This window comes from Rhinolophus sinicus, chromosome 2 (assembly GCF_057876585.1).
Source record: "Rhinolophus sinicus isolate RSI-liver-muscle chromosome 2, RSI-T2T, whole genome shotgun sequence".
NCBI lineage: Eukaryota > Metazoa > Chordata > Mammalia > Chiroptera > Rhinolophidae > Rhinolophus > Rhinolophus sinicus.
Window position 1 is genome coordinate 121991909 of NC_142502.1, and position 27069 is coordinate 122018977.

The following is a 27069-nucleotide window of genomic DNA, read 5'->3' on the forward strand; positions in this document are numbered from 1 at the left end:
TTAAACCACTCTCATTCCCCACTCTTCCCAGCTCCCCTATAACCTTGAAAACCAGCAGCTTTATAAACACAGTAGCTGTTAAAACTATCAAGCTTGCAAGAGCAGACACAGTTTGGAGCTCCTCAAAAAAATCACATTAGCAAGCTGTGCCATGATTTCACCTGACTGGCAGCTCCCTGGGAAAGTTACACTCACAGACGGTGTTGTTATCGTCCTGACTCAGAGCTCCACAGGAAAAGCCCTCTTCCCAGAATGTCTGTTAAAAAAAAGCAATCAGCGGCAACTGTTTAACACTGCAGCTGCCCGAAGCTGTGATATCAACTTGCCAAAATAAAAAGGAAAATCTGGAGAACTAAATATCCACATGGGGATTTGAAAAGTTACTGGATAATCTAGAAGAGTGCACATGTATGCAGGGCTGTGTACATGCCCAGGAAAGACCAGAGAAGACTCCAGTCTCTTAAATATGGATGAACTTGGGGTGATGCACAAGCAGAAAGTGAAGGCTAAGGCAGAGCTGTGAACAACCTAAATGTTGAAGACACACCCCAACAAACATTGAGCCCCCCAACCAAAGGATAGAGGATTTATTGGGTCAAATAATCTAAGGAAACTGTTGACCAATCATTAGGTGACCAAGTAGAGATTGCAGTAGCCATACACTACAGAAAACATAGGTCAAAAGGAAACTTCAGACAGCGATAGATATATATTCATTATCTTGATTGTGATGACAATTTCAGGCTGGATATGTATGTTAACACATCAAATTGTATACTTTAAACATGTGTGGTGTATTGTATGTCAGTTATAACATCAATAAAGTTGTTGAAAAACAGAACCGAAATAAATTGACAAAGCACTTAGCATGGTACCTGAACAGTGAAGACTCCTAGTATTTAGCTACTAGGAGTAGCAATAACAATAACAATAGTAGTGATAAAAAGAGTAAACCTTAAGTAAGGTCTCAGCTAGAGACCTGGGGTTTGCCTCATCTCTCCACCAAAACTGTTCTGACCTATGTCACCTATGACTTTTAAGTTGCTAAATCAAATAAACATCTCTTAGACATCATCTTACTTAACATATAATCTGCATTTGACAGGTATTATTACCCAAATGACCTCATCCCTTATCACCTCCCTCACTTTTCACTCTGCTCCAACCCCACTAGTATTTTAGTTCCTGGAACATGCCAGTAGTATGCTTGGTATCAAGGCTTTGGAACATGCTCCCTGGAATGTTTCCCCACCCCAACCTGATATTTGTGTAGCTTCCTCCTTCAGATTTGACTCAGAAGTCAACTTCTCAGCGAGACCTTTCTGGTCTCACTATCAAAAAATTTAATCTTCTGTCCTCCCTAATCCCAAAACTTTATATCTTCCTTTCCTGCTGTTTTTCTCTCTACACTTATCACCACATGACATAATAAGTATTTATTTATCTAATCTATGATCTCTCTTCCCTCTGGAAGGTCAACCCCCTGCAGGCACACATTTGCCTGGATGGTTCCCTGTCTGGATGGTTCCCTTCTGTATCCGTAGCACCTAGTGCCTGGCACAAGGTACCGGCTAAATGCATTTGTAGTAATGGAGGAAGAGGGAAAGAGAGAAAAAGGAATAAAGAGAGGAAACAAAGAACTGTCTCTGGATGGTTTCCATCTGCGGGTTCATACAGACATTTCACACCTCCTTTGAGTGAAAGCCAGGATTTTCCATCTCATACTCTTCAATCAGCAACACAGTGGGAAGAGGCCTGGACCAGGCACTGGACACCTAGTTCTGAGCCCTTGCTCTGAAACTAGACAAATGACCTTGGGCTCCTAACCTCACTAGGCCTCAGTTTCCCAATTTGTAAACAAGAGAATGAGAAGTGAGGATGCTGAAAGGAACCTCGGGCATATAGTTCTGTGACCAGAAGGCTCTGTATCCTGGCATTCAACAGAAACGGGTAAGAAAAATGACTCTGTTAGGTAAGGTACTTCATGGATTCTAAGTAACAGATTTTCTTAGTAGACAGGCACACAAGGACATGCTTAACTTACCAGCCTCCATAGGAGAAATCAGCAGCGTTATGAAAAAACCAAGCGTGAGTAACACTTTCATATTCTCCTGAAGAAAGAGAGAAATGGAAGAAAAACAAAAATAAAAATGTTACTATTCCAGAAAATCTCTAAAACTGCCTACATTGACGCTACACCTATTCCCCTACCCCGCCCACCCCCAATCATACTGATGGGTTCATCTCCCTACGTCATTAATGTGATCCTGCTTCTGGATAGAAAATGGGGGGAAAGGGAATGAAGATTTTTAACAGAACTGGGGACAAACTCAAAGAACTTAAGATTAGTAAAACGTCATCATCTGTCCCAATATTCATTTCCAGTCTTGAATATCATTTAAATTTCCCCAAAATCTTACCTATGCTACATCCCAAATAGACTATCTACTAGACCTTAAACCTGCTTGCCTCTACTCAGGCAGATTTCTTCCCTACCTGGAAGGCACCCCACTAACAGGACCCACTTGCAAATGTCTCCTCACACTTCCAGGTCCAGCTTAAAGATCCCACTTTCATCTTCTAAGGTACAACACTAAATCGTTAGTATAAAATGATATCACTGCATGGAAATACACCCCAAAAGACTAAACGAAATAATAACAATATATTAAAAATGGGTTGGTTCTTGTGGTTGGGAGGTTTTCCCATTCTGTGAGGCTTTCTGTCTAAAATTTCTACAACGAGCATGTATTAATCATTATCCCAAAGAAAATGAAACTCCATAGCACCCCCTTCCAGCCCCCAAGGGATGAGCAGGCCCCACCAACATAGCATCAGCTACAACAGGTATCCGTCAGCCATAGGACTACATATTAAGCTGAGGTCCTAGTATTTTATTATTTTAGTTACATAATACTTTGTCCACAGACATGGCAGGAGGTTTAATCAGAATAGGCACTTGATTCGTGCTGGAAGGAGACCATACCATCACCTTATCTGCAAAAACAATGTCACTAAAATAATAGCCATTGAATGTAAAAAAGAAAAACTCAGTTTGGCCTACCTTTCTAAATTTTTCAAACCCAAACGAACTTAATGTTCAGTATCACCTCTTTTCCTCTCTGAGTGTTCCTGTTACATGCTCCTGAATGGGGTTCTTACAATTATGTACAGTAAGTTCCAGTCTGGAACCTCCAGGGAACTTCTGCACAAATCTATTCAAAGGCCCACGAGTACCTCAAACTCATCAGGCCCCAAACCAAACTCATTCTCTTCCCACCAAACTTGTTCCCCAGTGCTGTGGGGGCACAGCACAGCCCCACATTGACCATGCGCCCACCCAACAAGAGCTCTGAGCTCAATGACCCTGCCTGCAGGCCCCCACTCCAGAGCCGCTCTCTCACCTGGCCCTGACCAGTCTGCCTCTTAGGTCATCAAGCCTACTCACTTCACTCACACCCACTGCTGATACTCAAGCAATCACCAGCTCCTGCCTGGATTAATTATGTCAACAGACTCCTTACTGCTCTCTGCCTGCGGATTCAAGGCTTCCATTCAAGCCAGAGAGCCTACAGACTCTCAGTTACCAAATGATCTCTTCAAAACACCTTCACCAGCTCCCCAGTGCACCTGAAAAAGTCCAAACTCTTCAGCAAAGCGTACAGGTTTTTTGCGCTGAGGCTCCGACTTATGTCTCCAGACTCAACCCCAGACTCAATCCCCACCCCAGTCTCTAAGTCAGCCCTCACCTTGCCCTGCTCTCCAGCTCACAGCCTTTGCCTTCACGATTCCCTCCACCCTTCACCTGGCCACCTCCCATATCCCTCAGGTCTCAGCCCAGCTCGAGTCACTCTCTGCGCACCCTGCCCGGGCAGCCCCAGACCCTTTGCCTAGCTAAGTCTTTCTCCTCTGGGCTCCCACAGCAACTGTGTTCCTGCCAGTCAGAGCCTTCAGCACATTTTACTGCTGTTACCAAAGCAGGAACCACAACACCCACAGCAGCCAGCACAGAGCTTGGAACTCAGAAGCCCTGAAGAAGATCTCATGGAATGAATGAAAAAATCCTCTACCCCACCTCAGCAGCAATGTCCAGAGCAGACCATGCTTTGATAGCTTCACACTTTGAAAAAATCTGCTTTTTGAATTTTTTTACAGGAGATTAAATTTGCCTCTATTCTTATTTGTAGCTATAAGTTAATTGCAAACACAAAACATTTTAAGCAAGACATCACTGATTCAGATTCTAATGGCATTGCAATCTTTGCAATAATAGCTGGAAAATGTTCTATTTAAGAAGTGGCATTAAAAGGTATAAAAAATGTTATAATGTCCTTTTTAAATAACTGCAGGTAGTTAGACTCCTGCAGGTGTCTGACTGCAGGTAAAAAGTCATTTCCAAGCACAAGAGACACCCCAGCTCACGTTCTCCTCAGTTTGCCCCCAGCCTGAGGACAGTGATCTGCAAGCCAAGCTCATGCCTTGAATCCTACCTCAGAGCAGTAAGACTGCATTCCTTAAGTGTCTGTAATTCTGAGATTTTAGTCACATAAATTGGCTTTCTCCCAAATTAGCTCAGATTTACAGTATCATTATCAATATTTACCTTTAAACTATGTTCAGATTATTAAAATAAGGTAAAAGGCTTTGCTGTCTTACACCCTGGCTTATTTGCTCTTCCTGTAACTTTGAGGAAATATTTTAAGCGTCTCTGCTGGAGAGGAAGAAAACAAAGGGTTAAAATGTTGCCCAATTAGCATTTCCAGGCTAATTAATTATTCACCCATTAGTTTATAGATAAATAAATAAATAAACAAAGGCATTATAAAACCAACTGAACACTGTCAGCTGTTCATTTAGTTACAAGATCTGTTTGATTACTAGGGGAGAAGAAAACGAAGATGCCAGACTGAATTCATACAGAGCGTATCTCGAGATAAAATTCCAAATTAATGGTGAGCAAAGAATATTTAATAATTTCAAGTCCAAAGCCAGGGGCCTGCTGCCACAGGGCAGGGTGATCTTGGAAATGACTCCTCCTTGGGCCTCAGTTTCCTCATCTGTACGGATGGGCAATGAGTTGGATGATCTCAGACCCCTTCCTGCTCTAATAAATAAATAAAGCCCGGGAGCCAAACCCCATGGGTCCAGATTTTACTTTGCGTGCCCTAAAACTGTTCTGCAAAAAAAAGCAAGGGAGTGGGAATGGCCCCTCCCTCCAGCAGGGGATTTTTCTGACTCCATATCAGTCCCCAGGACCCTGGGGCCAGAGGTCAGCTCCAGGCAATGGGATGAGAGAGAGGGTCCTATGACCTAAGAGAGTGGGACAACGGAAAGGATAAAAGGGAAACATTTGTGTTCTACTGTATGCCAGGCAGAGTGCTAGTGCCAGAGACAAAAACAGTAAAAAATGTTTAAATGAACAAAATAAAATATAAAAGGAGAACCTGCTCCTCCAGCTGGTCATAATTCAGGCATTTGGCCACATGTGACTACAAGATATCTTCCACACACCCAATCAATAGCACTCAGCCTCTGTGCTTCAGTCTGCCATTTGACAAAATGGGGATAATAATAACAGTATTCGTTGACAATTGTAAGGATTAAAGGAGTTGTCACAATTGAAGAGCTGAGAACACTGTCTGACAAATGGTCACCCTCAAATGTCAGCCATTGTAAGTCACCCCACGCTATGATGACAAATAGAAGTCGTAGAAAAATGTTTTCAGGTACCCATTCATTTCTTTATTCATTCACTGCCAAACTCAACCATTGTATATTAAATATCTACTACATGCCTGCATCTACACTTGGCCCTGGGAACAAAAATAGGAATAATGATGCAGGGCCTGGCTCAAGGAGCTCATCAAATGGCAGGGAAACAGAGCAAATCCATTAGAGAGTTATACCATGATTCGGAAGTGTCCATGATGGGGAAAAAATGTCAAGGTATGAGGGAGGCAGCACCCTAACTCAGCTTGGAGGAGGACTCCTGGAGAGGCGTGGGGGCGGTGGGGCGAGTGTGGAGGAGATCAGTACCGTCGTGCTTGATGCACAAAGCAAAGGTGGGGTAACAGGAGGCAAGGCAGGAGAGGCTGAAAGTGCCCCAAACGGGAGGACTCTTGTTGAGGCGTTGGAACGGCACTTAGTAGGTGGCCAAAAAAATCACTTAAAGGTTTTAAGCCAGGGGGTGGGGCACGATCAGATTTTCACTTCTTTAAAGAAATTCTGGCACTTGTGTGGAATATAAACTGGAGACAAGAGGGGAGGTGGAGAGAGCAGGCTGCCATGGCGGGGAGGGGTGTCCAGATGAGAGAAGATGTGGGTGTGAGCCAGCCAGCAGTGATAGACAGACAGAAAGCGGGCGTATCTGAGACCACCTCAAAGGCAAGCAAAAGAAGAGGTGACTGAGTGGGTCTGGGATGCATCAGTCCTGTTTCACTCGGGGGGGCCCAGTGGGGGACACATCCAGGTAAGGAGGGCAGGTTCTGGCATCCACAGACAGCCTGAGGAGATGCCAAGAGGCCTGTCTCCTGGGACTAGGTGAGCAGTGCAGTTTCCAACTGAAATGGAGAATCTGAGCATAAAGCAAACGCTAAGTCAAATAGACAGCAGGGCCTGGAACTGGAGGAAGCCCTGAAGACACTGAACTGGGAGCCATCATCACACAGGTCATAGCTGTCACTCTAGGGAAGGTGACCCTGGGAAAGTGGGTGAGCAGTGGCTCTAAATGGACTCGCGGACCCCTTCAGAAATCTGATGAAACCATGGAGCTGTCCCAAAGAAAAATGTACTGAAAAAAATAAAATGTTCTGTATACAATGGAAGGTATTCCATGACCACCTGAAACTGACCGTGCAGGGTTTCAGCTGTTTATGAGAAAAGGTTGGTGGGCCCCAGGGGTGACCCAGCCCTGTTACCTCGGAGAAGGTCTTTTCTCGTAGGAAGCGGTCCAGCAGCTCAGGAGAGAGTCACCATCTTTAAGGGACGTGTCTACCTGGGGAAGGAAGAGCACATACGAGCGTAAGTTTCAAGTCACCGACTGCCACACAGATCTCAAGAGGGGTCAAAAAAAAACCAACAATGAAGCTTATGGAAATGAGTCATATGTTTAGGGAGTGTGTCTTCTGCAGTTTCAAAAACCAAGTATCACGGGGTGAGGAATAAAAAGTGCTTGACACCACTACCAATTTTTGACTAAACGCACGTACCTGGCATTTACTAGACACAGAGATGCAAAAATAATTCATTCAAACCACCTCTAAGAAATTCACGGCCTAACACACATGGAGAGTAAAGCTCAGAGCGGTGCACCAGATGCCGGAACAAAATGAAAGGCTTTTCAAAAACAGGTACACCTTCTCAGTGCTCGCTCCTCCTTACACCAAGCATATGACTATTCCTGCTGTGCAAATTACATTATTTGAAATAACTTCAGAAAGCCTAAGCTGTGACTGCCCTCCTGTTATGTCCTGGTGACATCTCAACATTCGATCTCTGCTTTTGCAGTTTACTTTCAGTATTTTGGAATATTTCTCTCTCCTCTCTCTTTGGTTTTTTTTTTTTTTTTTTTTTGAAGTTTGAATCATTTCCTTAGGCTTTTGAAAAGCTTGGAAGGTCTGAGCATAGGCCTTTTAATGCCCAGTCATAAAACAGCCTGACTAACTCAACACCAAACATTTTGCTTAGATGAGATGGACTAAATACCACCTTATTATTCACTTTAGACGTAGGAGACAGGACACAGCATCACGTTAAGATGCCACAGGCACACTGGCTCATCAGCATGAATCATAATATACCGTGGAATCAAAGAGAAGACTATAGGATCCCCTGGCCCATCCCCCCACCAAGTTCCCCCCAGCCTCCCATAGTGTGTCCCAGAAATGACTGTGGCTGATGGGAATTACATGGGGAATGCGAAGAAATTAATATATTGGGGGAAGGGAAGAAGGATGAGCAAGAGGAATGAACTTATTTGCAGAGGCACTGACATCCCACGTCCCCCTAACCACTTTACTTTCCCTCTTCCTCTTTGCCCCAGGAACTTCTTAAAAGAAATTTTATCTTCACTTCCTCTGCTTCCCACACAGGGCTGAACAGCACCACCAGCTGCCTCCTAGGCTCACTTGCTCCCCTGAAGCATACTGCCCAAGCCAAGGGCCCTCTGTCTCCATCTTACCGGACAGCTTGCAGCACCTGGCCCTACCCACCCCCCACCTCTTTGCCCCCTGGGCTGAGGCCACCCCCACGCAACGGTCCTGCCTTCACCTTCCAGCTCCCCATTGCCTTTCAGGCTCTTCTCCTTGCCCATTTATACAAACTGTACTCACCCTAGTCCACCAGCTGCTTTTGTGACTCTGACCGACTCTGAGAACATTCTGATCAGAAGCCTCCCCCAGGGGCCCCTGCGGACACCCCCTTCCTCCACAGCCAGGAACAATGAGTCACAAACGTTCTCCGTCTGGCAGCATTGATTGGGGGGCTCCCCTGGTTGCTGGCCTTCCCTACCTGGGCCAGGGGAGAAAGGTACAGAGCAGCCAGCCCATCTCCCCTCCCATAATCCTGTGAGGGGGGCCCCATCCTACACATCTTGCATGTGTTAAGAGCATAATAAATATGAGGTGTGATCAAAATATACAGTGAATGCTTAGATTAAAAAATTTTTTTACTACAGTACAAGACACATTGCCATTAATCCCTCTCAAAATACTCCCCCTTGCTTCGAACACACTTATCCCATTGTTCTTGTCACTTTCTGAAGCAGGTCTGGAAATCCTCTTTCGTGAGTACCTTCAGTTGCACTGTCGTGGCTGCCTTGATATCCTGAATCATTTTGACTTTGGGGAAGAGCTACAAGTTGGATGGTGCCAGATCCGGTGAATAAGGTGGATGAGGACACACCATAATGTTTTTGTTTGACAGAAAATGCAGTACCAGAAGCTATGTGTGGCACGGAACATTGTCATGATAGAGGATGATTTACGGCACACTTTAAAACACACGTTCTCTCAACCGTAGCTCACACCTGACGGACTGCACTGAACAAGTTGAAACTTGTCACAAACACTGTTACTAAGGTTCAGGGCGCCGCTTCCTGTATTGAAGATCCCTGCCTTTCCGCTGGATGGCAGCAGAAGCATTCACCGTATTGTTTGATCACACCTCACAGTTGAGAAGGAAGAGAAGAGAAGGGAGGAAAAGAGAGAGAAAGAGGGAGAGAGAGAGGGAGGGAGGGAGGAAGACTTCCACCCACCATCGTTGCATTAGACCACATACGAATGAAAACCTGGCTTAGTATGAAGAGGGGCAAGGATGAGCTATGGGTACTAAATGTAAGTCAGAGAACTGAAATGCGAGGGGAGCTACTACTGGGGTCTGGAGATGGCTGGGGATCATACTGGAGAAGGTGGAAAACTAAGGGTTAGACGAAGGGCTCATAGCCAGAGGCTGGGGAAGACTCTGTGGGAGACAGCAGTGGGGGCAGGACTAGAGTCAGAGCTCTTAACACCAGAAGTACCGGGCAAGTAAACCCTCCCTTCTTCAGTAACAACTTAGCGAAGCCCGTTGTAATTTTTGAAATTGGTTTATAATAAAATTCAAAATATACTTTTAGAAAGTATCAGCAGTAATAAAAAGTCACAGATTTATTCCACCGTGCGGTTTTTCAGATGAATTTTCCACATAAACTAAAAGGATTAAGGAAGGGGAAAGGCTTAACTGCCCCAATAAATTAACCAGCCTACCGCTCCCCTTCCTACCTGAGCTGCTGCAGCGATGCCTCCTGCCTACATTACCTAAGGAATTTCCAGACTCGCTAACACCCCGTAGAGCAGCTTCCAGCTGCTGTGCAGGGGTGAAGCACTGGGGCACTCACGCCCAGCACGGGGCAATCAGCAGGGACCAAGTGTGAAAACAGGAAACACGGCTTGCTGTGACAATCACATGAAAAAGCTGGCCATTGATGACTTCCCAAGTGTAGCTCCCATTGCTTTTTGGCGATTACGACATACTGAGAAACGTCAGTGCACAACAACATGACTATGTGGTACACGGAACTTACAAAGCTACTTATCTATTGAAGATAAAAACGAAAATCATGTTTGAGGCATGAAGCAATGTCTGACTAGACCCAGAATGAGAAAATTTCAACTTGAACTAAATTCCAAAAGCAGATGAAGTATAAGAATTTACAAGGAACATATTGGCCCCTAATAGGCTCCTCACTTCCAGGAAGGACTGACTTCCTCTTAGTGCCATCCTGTCACTGCAAGAAATTCCATGCCCAGAGCAGACACAGGAAAAGTGACAGCTGGGGGACTGAGGGATTGTCACAAGAATCTAGGTGGTTTCCTCAAGACCCAGGACCCCTGTGCAGGGGGAGGAGCATTTGTTCCTACTTGTAGCCATATTGTATCTATTAATGCCTTCTTATTCTTGAGGAATTTCCTCCTTATTCTGAGGAATTCCCCCACATTGTGACTCTTGCCTTCCCGGACAGAAGCCTGGCCTGTGGCAGAGGTGGCATGCATCAGACACACCCCAGACATCACGAGCAGTATGATGAGAGCAGCAGCAAAGGCACTCGCGCTGGGGGCAGTGTCTGAGCACAGGCTGCACTGCCCCATCCAGCGTCAGCACACAGCAGGCCCTCCATGTGTCTTGTGCTGTTTCTAGCTACATTAACCTCCAAGCCTGACTTCCCTGCCTGCCCCCAGCTCCAGCCCATATGGTGAGGACCCCTGAGCGTGCACACGTCCACGTCCATCTCCCCCATACATCATCCCCCATACATCTCCCCTGGCCACTCTTCACACCAGGGAGGCACACAAGCAGTGGAGTCCGTGGGGAACGACCCAGGAAAGAGGCCCGCACAGGCCCTGGCACCAGAATCTGGCGTCTTGGGCAGGGAATTCCAGCTGTCCCTCTGGGTACCAGGATCATGGTCAAGGGTGAGGTACTGGTGTGCACAAGTTCCAAATGGGCATGCCCTCTTGGCCCTCCAACTGCTGGCCATGCCAAGGCATGCAGTACACAACTCTCCAGGGTCTGGGTCTAAGGGAAGTTCTGAGGAAGACAGACCTCAAGTCCAGCTGACATGCGATTATCAAACTGTACTTTCAATGGGAGTCATTTCAAGACACAGCCTCCAACTTGCTCTTAAATGGGGACTTTCCAGAGAAACCCAAGACAAGGGGAAGAGACAGCAGTTGATGAATCCTTCATTTTCCAGGGACTAGAAGTAACAGAGGCCCACTTCTGCAATTGAAAAAGAAATACTAATTGTACTTCCCACGTTCCACCTCATACCAACTCACTCTTTACACCATTTTGAGTGCCTCATACATACATACACATCATCATTTAACACAGCTTCTCATCCCAAACATTAATCAACATGTGTATGTATGTACCAGGGGCGTCAAAAAATGCACACAAGTGGACACTTTGGTCAGCATTGCTCAAGCAGTGGTTCGCCGTGATCAGAAGTGTCTGGACACTGATGGTAACCACTCTGAGCACCTCTTGTAACTGCAGAAGTCACACGTGACTTGTATTCATCTTTTGTTATCGGTATATAATGAGTATTACAATTTTAATACAGTTTTCCTTTCTTGGGATGTGTATACATTTTTTTGGGGTACCCTCTGTATATTTGACATGACGGAGAAATATTCAGAGAATTAGCCTCCAACTATAATTAGGCTCTTGACTAGAACTGAGATATGACTGTGGATGAGTTCCCAGGAAAAGCAAGGATTAAAGCAGGTTCTTTAGATCATGAAATGTCACAACTTCCAGTTCTATTGAGAACCAGTGGAAATATGTCTGGGGAATGGGTTATGGTATTAAAACAAAACCCATGATTATGATCTTCACCTGTTACAAGGATTCAAACAGCTATTAAACAATCTCCGATATTGTTAAGACCAAAAATATCAGTTTTAAAGACAAAAGCCATAGAACCGCACAGTTGTAGAAAATCCTTGAGAATTCTGCACTTATGCAAGTTCTTGTTTCTTAAACTAGAATCCACAAACCCCCAAAAAGAAGCAGTAGACAGCTGGGAAACTCGGAGTCTGTCTTCTGGGGTACTGACTTTACCCACGGATTTTCTGGGGGAAGTTATTATTTTCATATTAGAGAAAATACAGCTCCGTTATAAAGTGGAAAGAAAAATTTTCAAGAGATTAAACATGAGGTATCAAAGAAGTAGCCCTTAAGGTAAGTCACTTTGGAGTGCTGAATTGAGCATCTGCTTTTCATTTCACCAGAGGAGTCCTTTGGTGGGGAAATCTGAGGGGCACTACCCTCCATCAACACCTATAGTCATCTCTATTTAGTCCCAATCGTGCAAAATGGAAGCATCAGGGCTCCACAAACTCACACCCATGGGACCACCTAATCCTAACTACTGAGGACACCCCCAGGATGGTTCCCCACTTGAGACAGGGAAACAAAACATGGAAGTGACCCAGAGGGGTCTCTGAATGTGGCGTGGCTATTTCTGTCCTAGAGATAAGCGACACACAGACATCCTAAAACTCAACTGTACGTACAGCATACCTCTCAGGGATGTCTCCCCAAGGAAAAGCTTTACACAACTACATATGAGCCAACAACACTCCACAACGGGAGAGGCAACGGAAAACACTTAACATCTCAGAAAGTCCAAGAAACACTGATAGTTTGGCAATCTTCCTATCAGTGGACGGATTCAAAAGCCTAGCTCACAGTAGATTTGTGTGGCTTATTTACCTGTACAAACGAGGCAGGGGATATTTTTAATCATCAAAGAATCTCATGCACAGGATATGAAGATAAAGTAAAGATAACCACAGAGGTTAGGTGGTGCTGTGAAATTTAAGGTACTCAGCTATTACAAGGTACAAAGCTACCAGATTGGCGGGTTTTCAGGTCAAAAGGGAAGATGAGGCACAGAGAATGTGATTACTGTCACAGGCGGGCTACACACAGGAATGGGCCAGACCCAAGCCTCTTGACCCCTAGGCCGGAGTTTAACAAGGCCTCCATGTTGCCCCTACAAATGTCCTAGTACTCCTGGACAACAGGAACCAGACCCAGAGATGGGACTGCTTCTGGTCTCCTGTCCCTTTCCAGCTTCCTTCATCCCTCCAGCACAGCACAGCTGTGACACTGAGTCCTACCACGTAAGACTTGTCAAAAAGTTGACTGTGTATGAGAGAGAGAGTGTCCCCAACCACTGCTTTCCAGTCAGGCAAAAAGAGTAGGCTTCAGCATGTAGCCCCTGACCAAGAGTCACTGGTCACTCAGTGGCATCTGGACCACCAGCAGGACTCCTCTGTTCCAGGCTGTACTTGTAGCTGTCCCCTGCTGTCCTAGAGTCCAGTCTACAGAAAGCATTTGGTGACCTCATTGAGTTCTAGTTTGGCTCTGCCCAAGCATCCACACACGAAAAATATATAATCTTAATATAAATGACTTTTTGTTATTCTTTACATCTAGTTATTATGTTGATTATTTGGAAATTGTGTTGTAGGTAAGTTTTATTATGTTACTTCAGAATTTTCAAAAGGGTGTGTAAAAATACAGAGGGTGCCCAAAAAATGTACACACATTTTAAGAAAAGAAAACACTGTATTAAAATTGTAATATTCAATATATACTGATAACAAAACATGAATACAAGTCATGTATATACATTTTTTTGGTACCCCTGGTATTTGCATGACAAGGGGCTGTTGGGTTTTGAATTAAGTGCGAAGCTCCAATCTAAAGTGACAACATGGAACTCTTTCATTTAACTCTTGGTCAGGAGTGACTGGCTGTGTTTTCAGAGGTCCAGAAATTCGCCAGTTTGGGAAGGCAGCTGTGCAGAGCCCAGGATGCCTCGACCCACCCACCCCCCTTCTATTAGCACCTAGAGTCCAGCTGAAATGCGGTTATCAAACTGCATTTTCAATGTGGGTATTTCGAGAGAGAGCCTCAAACTTGCTCTTTGCACCTCTTAAATGGGGACCTTCAGGAGAAAGTTCCCGCTTCTCTCTGTATCAGGAATGCTTTTACCTCTCCTTAGCACTTTTGCTTCATTTTGAGGTATGGCCAACTGTGCCCCACCAGGTTTGCTCTCTCCCACAGCATGCAAGAACACGTATTGGTGTTGGCTGTTGTCAGCCCTGGCGACGTGTTAGAACCACCCAGAGGGCTTCAAAAATACCAGTGCCTCGCCACATCCCTGGAGATGCTAGTCTGTTTGCTCTGTGGTCCAGTCCTGGCACCTCTCAGTGTGCCAAGGTACAGGCACGGCTGGGGCACCAGGCTTACCTTCGCATTTGCAGCCCCACTTGGCAACTTACAAGTATGTAGTTCAGAGACGTTTGCATTTTATAGTCGCCCCCCCGACACACACACACACACACGCACACACACACACACATCCCCGGGGGATACGTCCAAGACCCCCTTAGATGCCTGAAACTGAGGATTGTACCAAACCCTGTATATACTATGTTTTTTCCCATACATACATCCCTTTTCACTTCAAGGAAGCACTTTAGGGCTTCTCTTGGGCATATCTGAATTGCCAGCATCACTGCTCTTGCACTTTAGGGCCATTAAGTAAAAAAAGAGTGACTTGAAAGCAAGCACTGTGATCCTGGGACAGTCAGTCTGAAAAGTGACTAAGTGTTGGGTATTGGGGAGCACACACAGCATGGAGATATTGGATAAAGGGATGACTGACATCCCGGGCAGGAGCAGGATAGTGCAAGATTTCATCACACTACTCAGAATGGTGTGTGATTTAAAACTTATGAATTGTTTATTTCAGGAATTTTCCATTTCATGTTTTCAGATTGTGGTTGATTGTGGGTAACTGAAACCACTGAAAGTACACCTGCAGATAAGGGAAAGTAAAGCTCATTTCAACTCCACTTTGATCTCCCTCTTGTTTGTTTCATCCTATTTTTAACTATGGCATCTTATAAATCCTCTCCTGAACATGTAGGAATGAAACATTTATCTCCATTACTCTGACACGTGCATGAAAAGAGAAGACAGTGCAGAATCCAAAGGTATGACCAGGGGTCTTGAGGAACCTCAGCCCCTTTCAACACTCGGTGGGATCACTGTGGTGTCAGCCCCCCCCCCACGCCCATCCCCCCACCGCACGCTCCCATACGCTGGGCACGGCCACAAGGCTGCAGAAGCATTGCCTGGGGACATGGCAGACAGCCAGTGGGGAGGAACAAAGCTGCTGACAGTGCAGATCCTGTCAGCCCACCTGACAAGCTCAAAGAGAGTAAAACACAAATGGTGTGCCTGCTGACAGCAGCAGATGGGGAATGTGGGGCTGGGCCATGGCCAGTGAGTTTCAGTGCCTCATGATTTCTGTCCTTGAAAGTGACAAGTCGCAGTGGGTCTGTCATGTAACAGCATAATCATAATCTCTGTACCTACCTACTTAGCCGGGGCTGTGGTAGTTTCACTGCAATCATCCAGCTTTGCCACCACTCTCTCCACAATCTCTACCTGCTTCCAGGTAGACACCCACCTCCCACTGACGCATCTCAGCCGCAGGTTTTCCATCTGCCCTGGTCCAAGTACACAGCTAAGCCCAGAGATGATCTCGGCACGCTGCTGTTCTTTAGGGAACCAAAGAGCTGCGTCCTTGTCCATCATCTCCTTGTCCTTTCCACTGGAGATGCTGAGTGGTATCCTGTCTGTGGGCAGCCAGTGTGCCCGTACTGTGTTCAAGGATCAAATTTCTAAGAACCCTGTCCGTGGGCAGAGGGACTGCATATGCCTTGTGACTTCACCCAGATGACTCACAGCCATTAGAGGGCATGGATTTGAAGCTATCTCAGTCACTGCTCCCTCTTCAGTACTTAGAACAATGCCTGGCACATAGTAGATATTTAATAAGCATTTGCCAAATAAAGAAGTGAAACTAATATTAAGTAGTGTTTCACCAACAGCAAAGGATTTGCTCAAAAGATGCTATGTGTTTCAAAGTCTTAAGAAAGGCTTGTTGTCACATTATACCACACCAGACTCCGTACGGCCTATTAGAAATGGAGGTTTTGGTCACATGAGGATTCAGGTCAAATATCCTTTCTGAAACTATATGGAGGCCACCCAAGAGTGGATGGGTGCCGGCGACACTCCACGCACAGCAGAATGGGACACAGCCATGTAAGACTGGACATAAATCAGGGGTCCCACGCCCCTTCTCCCATCAAATCCCAGTCTGTCTAGCACACAACGTAATACAGGATATGAATACAGAATATTAAATTAAATATTAAACAGGATATTAAATAAATTAATTTAAGGAGCCAAGGAAGGAAAAAACCCATGGTTGCACAATGAATTGGGGGAAAAGGGGTACTTAACTTCCCCAGCACCACTCCTGGCTCTCCTCAATTCATCAATAAGCACAGAGAGGAGTTCCACTTTTACATGCACCTTCCAGACAGAAGCTTGCCACTAAGCCAGGGTGACCCAGGCATCACATTCCATGATGGATGGGTCCCGGCTCACCTTTTCTTCATGGCATCAGTGGCCCAGAGACAGCCTTTCCTCGGTTTCTAGGCTCTGGAGCTAAAATCACTGCAACATGCCCATCTGGCGAGCATCCCCTGCTGCCAGGAAACACCGTGGACAGCTGCCCCTGGCAGGAATCCACACACCCTGCTGAGCAGGCTTCATCCCTCCCAGCTGGCAGAGAAGAAGGCCTTGGTAGGCAGGGACCTCTGGGAAGCATCATGCCTTAAAGTAGACAGCATGGGGTTTGGAGTCCAGAGGTCTCACTCTCCTTCTGGGTGCCAGTCCTTCAACAAGTTAGTCACCCTACTAAGCTTCTGCTTCCTTTGATGTGAAAGAAGGGTGACAACAGCATGTCTCTGTTGAGAGGATAAAAGAGCTGCAAGTGCAAAAAGTCTTATAAACTGTAAAGGGCTAGACACACCTGTTGTCAATGAGCGTCTTCTGGCTGGCTGTAGCCACACCACCCAGCACCATCCTTAATCCAGAGGGGCCACAAGTACGCCTCCCCCATCCCATATTCAAGGGCATTCATCTCTATCTTGTTAAGGAGACTGGCCCTTCTGAGCCTAAACCTTTAAAGACACTCCTGAACCCCTAGGAGGGACAGACACTCCTAAACCGGCTAAACATGGCTGGATTACAACGCCTGGAAGCAATTCACACACACACACACTCACACACTCACACTCACACACACACTCACACACACACACACACACACACACAGAACAACCCTCCAGAACCATCGGCAAGGTTCCCCAAACGGGATATGAACAACTTTTATCCTGCTCCAAACAGGAATAGAAACAAACAAAAAAGAACCGCACAGATTATACCGCCATTACCTTCTTACAACAAACTGACGAGCAAGGGTAACTTAAAAAAGAAAGGAGTCCAAGCCACAGTCAGTCCCCCACCAGCGACCCAGCCCCGCCCGCTCCAGCGTTCTCCTACCTGGATGAGCCCGGTGGGGGCGTGCAGGGTCGCAGCCCACCCTGCCGGGCGCCCTGGGAGCCGAGCGAGGGTGCTCCGGGCGCGGCGCACGGAGGTCACATTCCCGCCGCTCCCGGGGGCGCCGGCCCGGCCGTGCTCGTTCGTTGGGCTGCCGCAGCGTGCTCCGAGCCGGCTCCGGGCTGCGGGCACAAACAGCGCCCGCCCTGAGCGCGAGGATTGTGGGGCGCGGCTCCAGTTCCAGCTCCAGCCCTGCCGGCGCGGGGGCGGGCAGCGGGCGGAGAGAGCTCCTCCGGGACAGACCGCAGGAGGCGAGTGAGCTGGCCTGACACTCCACCCCCGCCCGGACCCCTTCCGGACGCCGCCCTGGCCGGCCATCCCTGCGGGACCCTGCGGGCTCCGGGTGCCGGGACCCTGGGAGGCTGTCGCTCACTCCCAAATCAAGGCCCAGTTCCTGAAGGGGCAGCGACAGTGGTCCCACCCAAAGTGGCACTACTTACCTAGACATCGCCACCTGGCTGCCACCCAATAGCAGGTCCCTGGGCAGGATGAGTTATGAGACCCCTAGGCAAACACTAACACTTTTGTGCCTGGAGCCTGAGAGATGAGAGTTGGGCCACGGCTCTCAGACTGGCGTTGTGGACTTGGACTACTCACTAACTTCTTTGTACCTCCCTTTCCTCTTCTGTAAAAACGGATCCTAACAGCTCCCATCTCACAGAGTGGTTGGGGAAATTAAATGAACAATTACCGTAAGCCAATGCCTGGCACAGAGTTGACACTACACTAGAGTCACCTGATACTTTTATAGTTACTGCTATGAGCCCAGATGAAAAAGCAGCTTACAAGTGGTACAGTCTTGATACCAGACTTCTTGGCCAGACCAGGTATTCTTCTTAGCTTAAAACCCACTTACTCCCACCTACTCATGGGCTCATTTTGCAAATGAGAGTTCATTGATACTCAGAGAAATGCAATCAATTGCCATGGTCATACCTAGATCTCTGCACAGGGAGTGAAGGACGCTGGGGTCCTGGCAGCAGCAGACTTGGGTTCCAAGCACAACAGCCAGGAGCTTGAAGCCCACTCTTCCCCTGCCACTCCAGCCTCCAGCAAGTCACTGAAGCCCAGCGTGTTTTGAAGACTTACTGGGCCATCTTCAGAGGAGGCACTGAGTAAATGGTTGCTTCCTCCCTAACAGAACACACCATCCCTTCTGTATTCCTTCCAGGCTGAGCAGGCACTTGTTCCCCTACCCTATCCCATAAACTCAAGAACTGAGATAACCCAGACTGCCCGAGTCAGTTCTGGGCTGGAGAAAAGCATAAAGAAACAAGCAGCAATAAATCATCAGCCCCAACACTGCCTTGTGGCCTGGCATAATGAAAATTTCGCACTTTTTTTAAATCATTTTATTATATTTGGTTCCAGATCTTGTATAGTTTGTCTTTCTCAATGGAACAGGTTCAAATCTGAATCAGAAGTTCCACTGTAGAGTGCAGGTTCTCAAAACCCTGACTGCACATTAGGGTCCCGGGGCAGTCCTGGACCACTGGTGCTCAGACCAGGCACGTCAGAATCTCTGGGACCGAGGCCCAAGTGTCGGTGTTTGTAAAGCTCCCAGGTGATTCCATCATGCAGCCAGCGTTGTGGACGGATCATCCAGTCCCCTCAGGGATGGTCTTACTCTGAACCCTCGTCCTGAAGCTACTTCAGATTGTGTGTCTGAGTGGCAGTCAGGGAACCCTAAAGCAGGTGAGTCTGGCTCAATGGTGCAGAACTAGCCTGGGAGTTGTATGTTGGTGAGTAAATTCACCTTACCATTTATGTAATGAAGGTTTTTAAATAGTTACAAGTAGAAAGTAAAATTGATTTGTTCACTAATGTGGAAATAAAAACCACACTTTCCTTTTACTTCTCTTTACATTCTGACGCGTCCCACCCATCGTTACCCCAACTGCCCTGCTAAAATCATGGGCTCCTACACCCAGGTGTGACTCTCAAACACCACTCCCCAAATGGGGATGAGGTTAGTAGACCTCCCCTCCTCACCTATAACCACTGTTCAATGTGGGACCTTGAATTCACTCAGCCGTGCTGACCACTTTCCCTGACTTTCCTCCCTTGTTTCCTTTCCTAGGTAACTCAGGTGTCCACCTGCCTTGCTCCGCCCCCTGGATTGGAGGCTTCATGAGGGGTAGACTGTCACACACTTACGTCTGTCTGTTCTGGTCTCAGCAGAGCACAAATGCTCTGAATGCAAGTGTGTGCTTTAGTGTAAGACACAGCCCTTCATGAAGATGGTGAGGGATGTGTTTGACAAAAACTTATGGGAAACAGAAGTAACATCGATAGCCTCAGGACATCTTCTGGAGTGTGTTTCCCTCACTACCCTCCCACCCCTGAAACTCATTTCATTTGGAAGACTTGACCGTCTGCCACCTTCCTTAAGAGACCATACATCCTGAGGGTTTTCAGTCTATCCCCCACCCGTCAAGATGCTCAGATCATGAGGTCCTCTTTGAGAAGAATATCTAACAATGCACACGAAACAAAATCACATTGACCAGTACAACATTTTGAAGGAGGATATTGACCAGGACATTTTGAAGGACTGTCTGTTATAAACATGAACATTGGCTTGAAAGCTTTAAAGAAAAAGCATTTTTGTGCTTGATTCCTTGAATTCCCCAAAGCCCAAGTGTTGGAGAACTTGGAACATGGAGTTTATATCATAAGCCACCGAGTTCAGAAGATGGTAATGTAAGGGGGTGAGTTTTCCACTCAAAGGAGCAGAATTGACCAGCAACAGGGATGCAAAACAGAGGGGAGATGACTGGTGTGTACTGAGCCTGGAAGGTCTCTGAGAGGTGGCTCAGTGCCCCCATTCTCCACAAACGCCAAACAAGAGAAACCCTGGCCTCCTCCTGAGAGAGGAGACTGAAGGAAATCCTGGAAGGGGCGGGCATTGCTGGGCTCCCCTGAGTAGAGCCCTGGATACCACCGGTGTCATCGCAAAGCTCCACGTCTGGCATGGCCAGTGCCAAGGCACAGCCTTGACAGCACAACTGTCTGGGCCTGAGAACAGGCTGCCTCACAAAGTCCAGTGCATCCCAGAGTGTCCAGACTCCCCAGATCCTCCAAGAGGACTGACTGCCCAGGGGCGTGAAAGCCAAAACCGAGAAGAGCTCTTGTAGGTAAGGGCTGTATGGCAAGTGTGACGTGAGCTAAAGTCCGTAAGTCCAGAGGATGACATATGGCTAGAGCCCTTCCCCGGAAGCTGCCCATGCCCTTCACCTCCACCGCCTCCAAAGAACTCCAGTTACCCCACAGAGACATAAAGGGGTTTGGAGAGGGGAGAATTCTAAATAGATTTTGCTCTTACCCCAAAGGGACTGACTCTTGAACCAGTAGAGACTAAACAACGCTGAATTGGCAAGATTTTTTTTTCCTAGCCCCAGATGGAAATAAGGATTCATGAGTTAAGTTGACTTTAATTGTGGAAAATAAAGAAAAATACGTTTTTGCACACAGGGCCTCTGTGATTCTTGCTACGTCATTTTTTGTTATTTGTGGAACTGCCAGGAACTGCTCACAGCACCACCGTGTGTTGACAGATTTAAAAACCACTGTCCTAGATGGACTTCCTGCTACAGCCTAGTTTTCTGCTCCTTCACACATTTTCCATCCATTGGCCTCCAAATAACCACTTTTCAAATTTATGTCTCTTATTATTTCCCATCACTGCAACTTCTCAGTTTTAATCAGCTCAACACTCTCCCTTTGTCTAAACAGTCATATGTGGGCTTCTATGATCATCTTTCTGTTCAGACCCTTCTGTTCAAGACCTGGACAAATCAGGAAGCCACATGTGAACTAGACATGAGAGCTGATGCGAAAGTGTAAAATATGACAAGATTGCCATGAGCAATGAACTATTTCGTAACCTCCTTTGGGAGAAAAGAAAGAAAAGGTGGGCATGGCAGGCAGCCCTGCCAACATTTTCTTCTAATTGCAGTTTTAATCATGCTCGATGAGGCAAATGACTGAGAGGGGCTTCTTGCACCTCGTTTTTCCCATGCTAACACAGAAACAATGCAGAAAGTTCCAGAGACGATTGAATTAGTAATTTCCAAGAACCACTGCACCTAACAGAACCAGACTGGTGGCCTCTCTCTTTTATGCCAGCTGTCTTTGATGTGACGACTATTTCGACACATGGAAGTTAAAGCACCAATAACCAAACTATCCATCACCATCCAAAAGGCATCCAAGAAAGGACTATTGCAACCTTTGTGTTTAGTCATATGTGAAACTTGCCGGCTTCCTTACATTCATTTTTAAATCTAATATTCTTTCCCCTGAAATTCTACAGTTTCACCCTCTTTGGTTTTCTTCAAGTTTCTGTAATTCGTCTCTTAAGTTTTTTCACTTTCCCTTTTCCACAACCACCTTTCAAAATCCAGACTTTCCTGTTGCAGCCTTACAGCTCTCTGATCCCTTCTGAATGTAATTGCCAATTTCTTTTCTCTAAGTGGTTTTCTTTTTAATATGATCATGGTAGTAGATTAAAAATGGCTGCAAGTTTTTCACTCCTCCTCCAATTAAGAGGTGAAGTCTAATTTCCTGCCCCTTGAAACTGGGCTAATCTCAGTGACTTACTCAATCAGTTTCAATCAATAGAATGAGGTGGAATTGACCTTCTGAAACATTTGAGGCCAGAACATTAAAAACCTTCCAGCTTCTTCCTGGCTTCTTGGAACACTCACTGTTGGTGTCCAAAGTTGCCAAGTAAGAAGTATTACTATCTGAGACTGCAATGCAATTAGAAATCCCAAGCCACATGGACACACTCCAGTCCGCAGCCCTGACAGGCAGAACCAACGCCAGCCATGGGAGCTTGCCATCTTGCATGTTAAGTCTTGGATATTAACCCTAATCAGCCAATTTCCGACTACTTCCACGGGAGAGTCCCCAGAGGAGAACAACCCAGCTGAGTCCCATCAACCCACAGAACCATGAGAGATAATGATACATTGTTGTTTTAAGCCACTGAGTTTATAGAACAATCATAGATAAGCAAAGCGATGACTGCTCAGGAATGTGTCATGATCGTCCATGGCCCACCCTGTACCATATAGAATCCTCCTCGCACGCCGAGTCTCTCAGAATTCACATGGCATCCTCCCTTCTCCAGCATCACCTCTGAACATGGCCCAGTTACAGAGGACTTCCTTATAATTATTATTATTACTATCTCACCAGCAAACAAGGGGAAAATGAGAGTTAGGAGACAGTCATATGCTTTAAACACACTTAGAATTTTTAGACATAAACATTTTTAAAATAAAAGAAGTAGTTATAACCTTGTCCTTTTCAGCAAATGCTAACTGCAAGAATGATTTTAGTTTCCAGTATTGTTATTTGATGATTTTCCAAGAAATAGTGTCCACTAGCAAAAGTACTGGAAGAGTAAAGAGTTGGTCACTGCTTCTGACCACAGAAGCAGAAGGAAAATCTGAGAAGACTCAGGAATGCCCTATTTGTTGAATTATTTACCTAATGTCCAAAGATTATATTAACATGTAACTATTCCTTTCTCTCATCTTTCCTCAGGAAAACAATTTGTCAACAACTCAGCAGCAGGTAACTGCCATCCATGACTGTTCTGAGGGAGGATAGGAACTGGGAAAGCTCTCTGCCTTGGGTTCAAGGGTTGGGAGAAGAGGCCATAGTACCACTGATTCACTGATTCTTTTTGGCCTCTCACATCCTTATAAGTAAATCACTGAATTAAGAGCCTGAATGGTGGGTGCAGACCTGTTCCTACTCTGAGATAATTAGACCTGCTGATGACCTCAGCTTACAATCTAGAACACAGCTGGTAGTGTCCTCAGAAGAGGCCAATACCACTGGGCCTCGAGTGGCAATAGTAGAAGCCTATGATCTCAATTACCTAATAATGGCATGAAAGATTCAGGATCCAGACTGGAACAGACTTTGGGCAGGAAACACAGAGCTCTCAGAAGGTAGCTCCAAAGATTCCCTCTTGTATTCCCATAGATCTGTGCTATCCAATACATGTAGCTTCTAGAAACATGAAGCTATTTAAATTATTGAAAATTAAATAGAATTCAAAATCCAGTTCCTGAGTTGCACTAGCCACACATCACTACTGAACACCATATTGAACAGCACAGAACATCTCCACCAATGAGAACGGTTCTGTTGGACGATGTTGCTCTTAAATCTAGACAATTCAGGGCCTCTGAAACAGGAGTCATTCTCTGGCCAGCTAGTTCCTATCCAAAATAGACAATCTGCTCATTTTAAATTTACACCTTAGCAAAAACCCTCTTCACACCTTCCGCTTTCCTTTCTATCAACTATGTCATCATTCCGTCTGTTGTTCATGGCTCAGCTAAATCATACCTGCTCACACATTCCCTCATGAGGAATATTGGTCTGTAGTTTTCTCCTCTTGAACTCTCCTGTTTGGTTTTGATATCCAACTAATGCTAGCCTCATAGAGTTTGGAAGAGCTCATGAGTTGGGAAGAATTTACTCCTCCTCAATTTTCTGGAAGAGTTTGTGCAGAATTGGTATTATTTCTTTGTTAAGTGGTAGAATTCACCAGGGAAGTTATTTGGGCCTAAAATTTTCTTTGTGGAAAGATTTTTCAATACAAATTCAATTTCTTTAATGGACAGAGGACTATTCAAGTTATCTATTTCTTCTTGATTGATGTGTCTTTCAAAGAATTTGCCCATTTCACCTCAGTGTCAATGTTTTTTGCATAATTTTATTCCTAATATTCTGTTATCCTTTTTAATATTTGTAGTGCAGTTCAGTGATATTACTTAATTCCTGCTACTGATATTTCTGTCTCTGTGTTTTATTCTTAATCATTCTTGCTAGGGATTTATCAATGTTATTGATCTTCTCAAAGAATCAGCTTTTAGTGTCATTGATTTTCTCTATTGTATTTCTGTTCTCTATTTAATTGCTTTCTGCTTTGGTCTTTATTGTTTTTCATCCCGTTTGCTTTTGGTGTAATTTATTCTTTTTCTAGCTACTCAAGGTGGTGGCTGAAGTCACTGATTTGATACTTTTCTGCTTTTTTAAGTAGGCATTTAGTGCTGAAAATTTCTCTGTAAGTGACATCTCAATCTACATATAAGTACCTTATAATACTATACGTCCATTTCTCTCTGCCTGGCCCCTGTGCTATTTTTGTCATTCATTTTGCTTTTACATATGTTGTCAGCCTCACACTACACCATTATTACTTCTGTTTAAAAAGTCAATTTTCTTTTGAAGAAATTTAAGTAATAATTTCATCGCCATTTTTAGCACTCTTTGTTCTTTTGGATAGATTCAGATCTCTGTCATCATTTTCCTTCTGCCTAAAGGATTTCATTTCATATTTTTGTAGTACATGTCGGCTGATAATAAATTCAGTTTTTTTATGTTTGAAACAGTTTAATTTTGCCCTATTTTTAAAGGATATTTTTCAATGTATATATTTCTAAGCTAAAAGTTTTTTTTCTTTCTTTTCTTTCTTTTTTTTTTTAGTACTTTAGAGATAAATCTCCAAAGTCTTCTAGCCTACGTTGTTTCTGTGAGAAATCTGTCATCTTGTCATCCTGGTTCCTCTGTAGGTATGTTTTTTTCTCTGGCTGCTTTTAAGATTGTTTTTCATTATCACTGGTTTTAAGCAATTTGATTATGATGAAACTTGGTGTGTTTTTCTTTGTGGTTCTGGGGGGCGGGGGTCATTGAGCTTTTGGGATCTGTGGGTTTATAATTTTCATCCAATTTGGGAGAATTCTGGCCATTATTTTCAAATATTTGTGTCACCCCATGCCTTTCCTTTTGGGGACTTCAATCACATGTGTATTTGGTGGCTTGAAATTGTCCTACAGTTCACTGATGCTTTGTTTTTTTGTTTTTTGTCCCCACCCTCCGTGTTTCATTTTGATAGTTTCTAATGCTGTGTTTTTAAATTCACTCATCTATTTTTCTGCAGTGTCTAATGTGTTGTTCACCTCATCCAGTATATTTTTTATCTCAGACATTGTAGTTTTCATTTCTAAAAGGTAAAGATGGGTGTTTTGTTTTGTTTACATGTTCCATTTATTTACGTACCTCTTTGAACATATGGAATACAGTTTAATAATTGTTCTAATGTCCTCATCTGCTAATTCTAACATCTGTGTTAGTTTTTAGTTGGTTTTGATTGATTTTTGTCCTTAGTTTCCTACTTCTTTGCATACATGGTCATTTTCTGATGCCAAACACTGTGGGTTTTAACTTGTTGAATGCTGGATGTTCTTGTGTTCTGTAATGTATTTCAGTTCTTGGAAATACTTTGATTTCTCTGGGCCTTGCTTTTATGACTTGTTACGCAGGGTCACAGCAGCGTGTCCTCTGGGGCTTGTTTTGTCACACAGCTGAAGCATAATCCTTCTCAGTCCTCTACTGAATGCCCACAAATTATGAAGTTCTCCAGTCCGGCTGGTGAAAATAGAAATTATTCCTGGCCTTGTGTGCTGTCTACTATTTTATCTAATCCCTTAGGGTAGTTCTTTTTCTGGATTCAAGTAGTTTCCTCACACGCATGTGCTGATTTGTACCCAGTTGGATTCTTTAGGGGGACCCTCTGTAGATCTGAAGTTCTCTTTCCTTGCAGCTGTGTCCTCTCCACCATGCTTCCTGTGAACTGGAGCTACCTTGGTCTTTCTGGGCTCTCAGCTCTGTCTCATCAATTCAGGAAGTTTTCTGAGTTGTGCCTGGGTCCCCCTTCCCTATGGAAATGACTGGACACCCTTCATGGCCTGGAAACTCTCTCAAGGCAGCAAGCAGGAGCAATCGTAGGACTCACCTCGTTTTGTTCTTGTCTCAGGGATCACTCTCCTCTATTGCCTGATGCCCAATGTCTAAAACACCCTGGTTTCAAGTAGCTTATATATAATTTTTTGGGTTGTCTCTGGTGAGAAAGTAAAGCCAGGCCCTATTGCTCAATCTTGGCTGGCAGCAAAATTCTGTTCCACAGTTTCCAAAGTTCATAAATATGACTGTCAGCCATGAGCCTGCCTAAAATTCTTTACACATCTCAAAAAAAAATTTAATTTTGGTTTGAAAAGTTTTTGAGATATTTATCAAACATAACCCAAAATGAATAAATGTTAGCCACGAGTTTTGAGGAAGCAAATTGTGATGGTGTCAGGTAAAGGACAGACTGGCAATTGTTTGGCCCTAGAGGCAGAGAGACCAGTTTTGAGGCACCAGCCTGAATGGGAAAAGGTTATGCCCCCAGACATGAAAAGGAAAGAACGGGTGTGAAGGAAGGCAGGATGGCAGGAAGGAAAAGAACGCGGGAAGAAGTCCAAAGAACCCTGTCCTCTATTTCCAGGTTTGCTAAACCCAAGACTTGTGAAGAATGAATTATTAGCAATTGTGATTGTTTGAAAACAGGCACCTGGAGGAAGAAGTTGAGAGGAAATAATAAGAGTGTTGAAAAACTGTTAAAGCTACATGAGTGGCTCTCAAAGTTTCTTGAGACGCTTGCATGGGTCCAGAAGGTCAAAA

General features: G+C 45.1%; 1 protein-coding gene across 3 annotated transcripts in view; it reads right to left on the reverse strand.

Annotated features, from left to right (window-relative positions):
- The window catches only part of IL1R1 (interleukin 1 receptor type 1), a 73197-nt gene that overhangs the window by 21032 nt on the left and 25096 nt on the right, over positions 1–27069 (reverse strand). Inside the window, exons 1-3 of one of the 3 annotated variants that reach the window (XM_019753873.3) lie at positions 17482–17661; positions 6918–6994; positions 2045–2111 (exon numbers count right to left, since the gene is read on the reverse strand). In XM_019753873.3, the coding sequence (XP_019609432.3) occupies positions 2045–2105 (61 nt within the window). In that variant the 5' untranslated portion in view covers positions 2106–2111; positions 6918–6994; positions 17482–17661. Of the gene's footprint in view, positions 1–2044; positions 2112–6917; positions 6995–17481; positions 17662–17978; positions 18091–27069 lie in introns of those variants that run through there. The other 2 variants (XM_019753874.3, XM_019753872.3) reach the window with 2 other exon arrangements.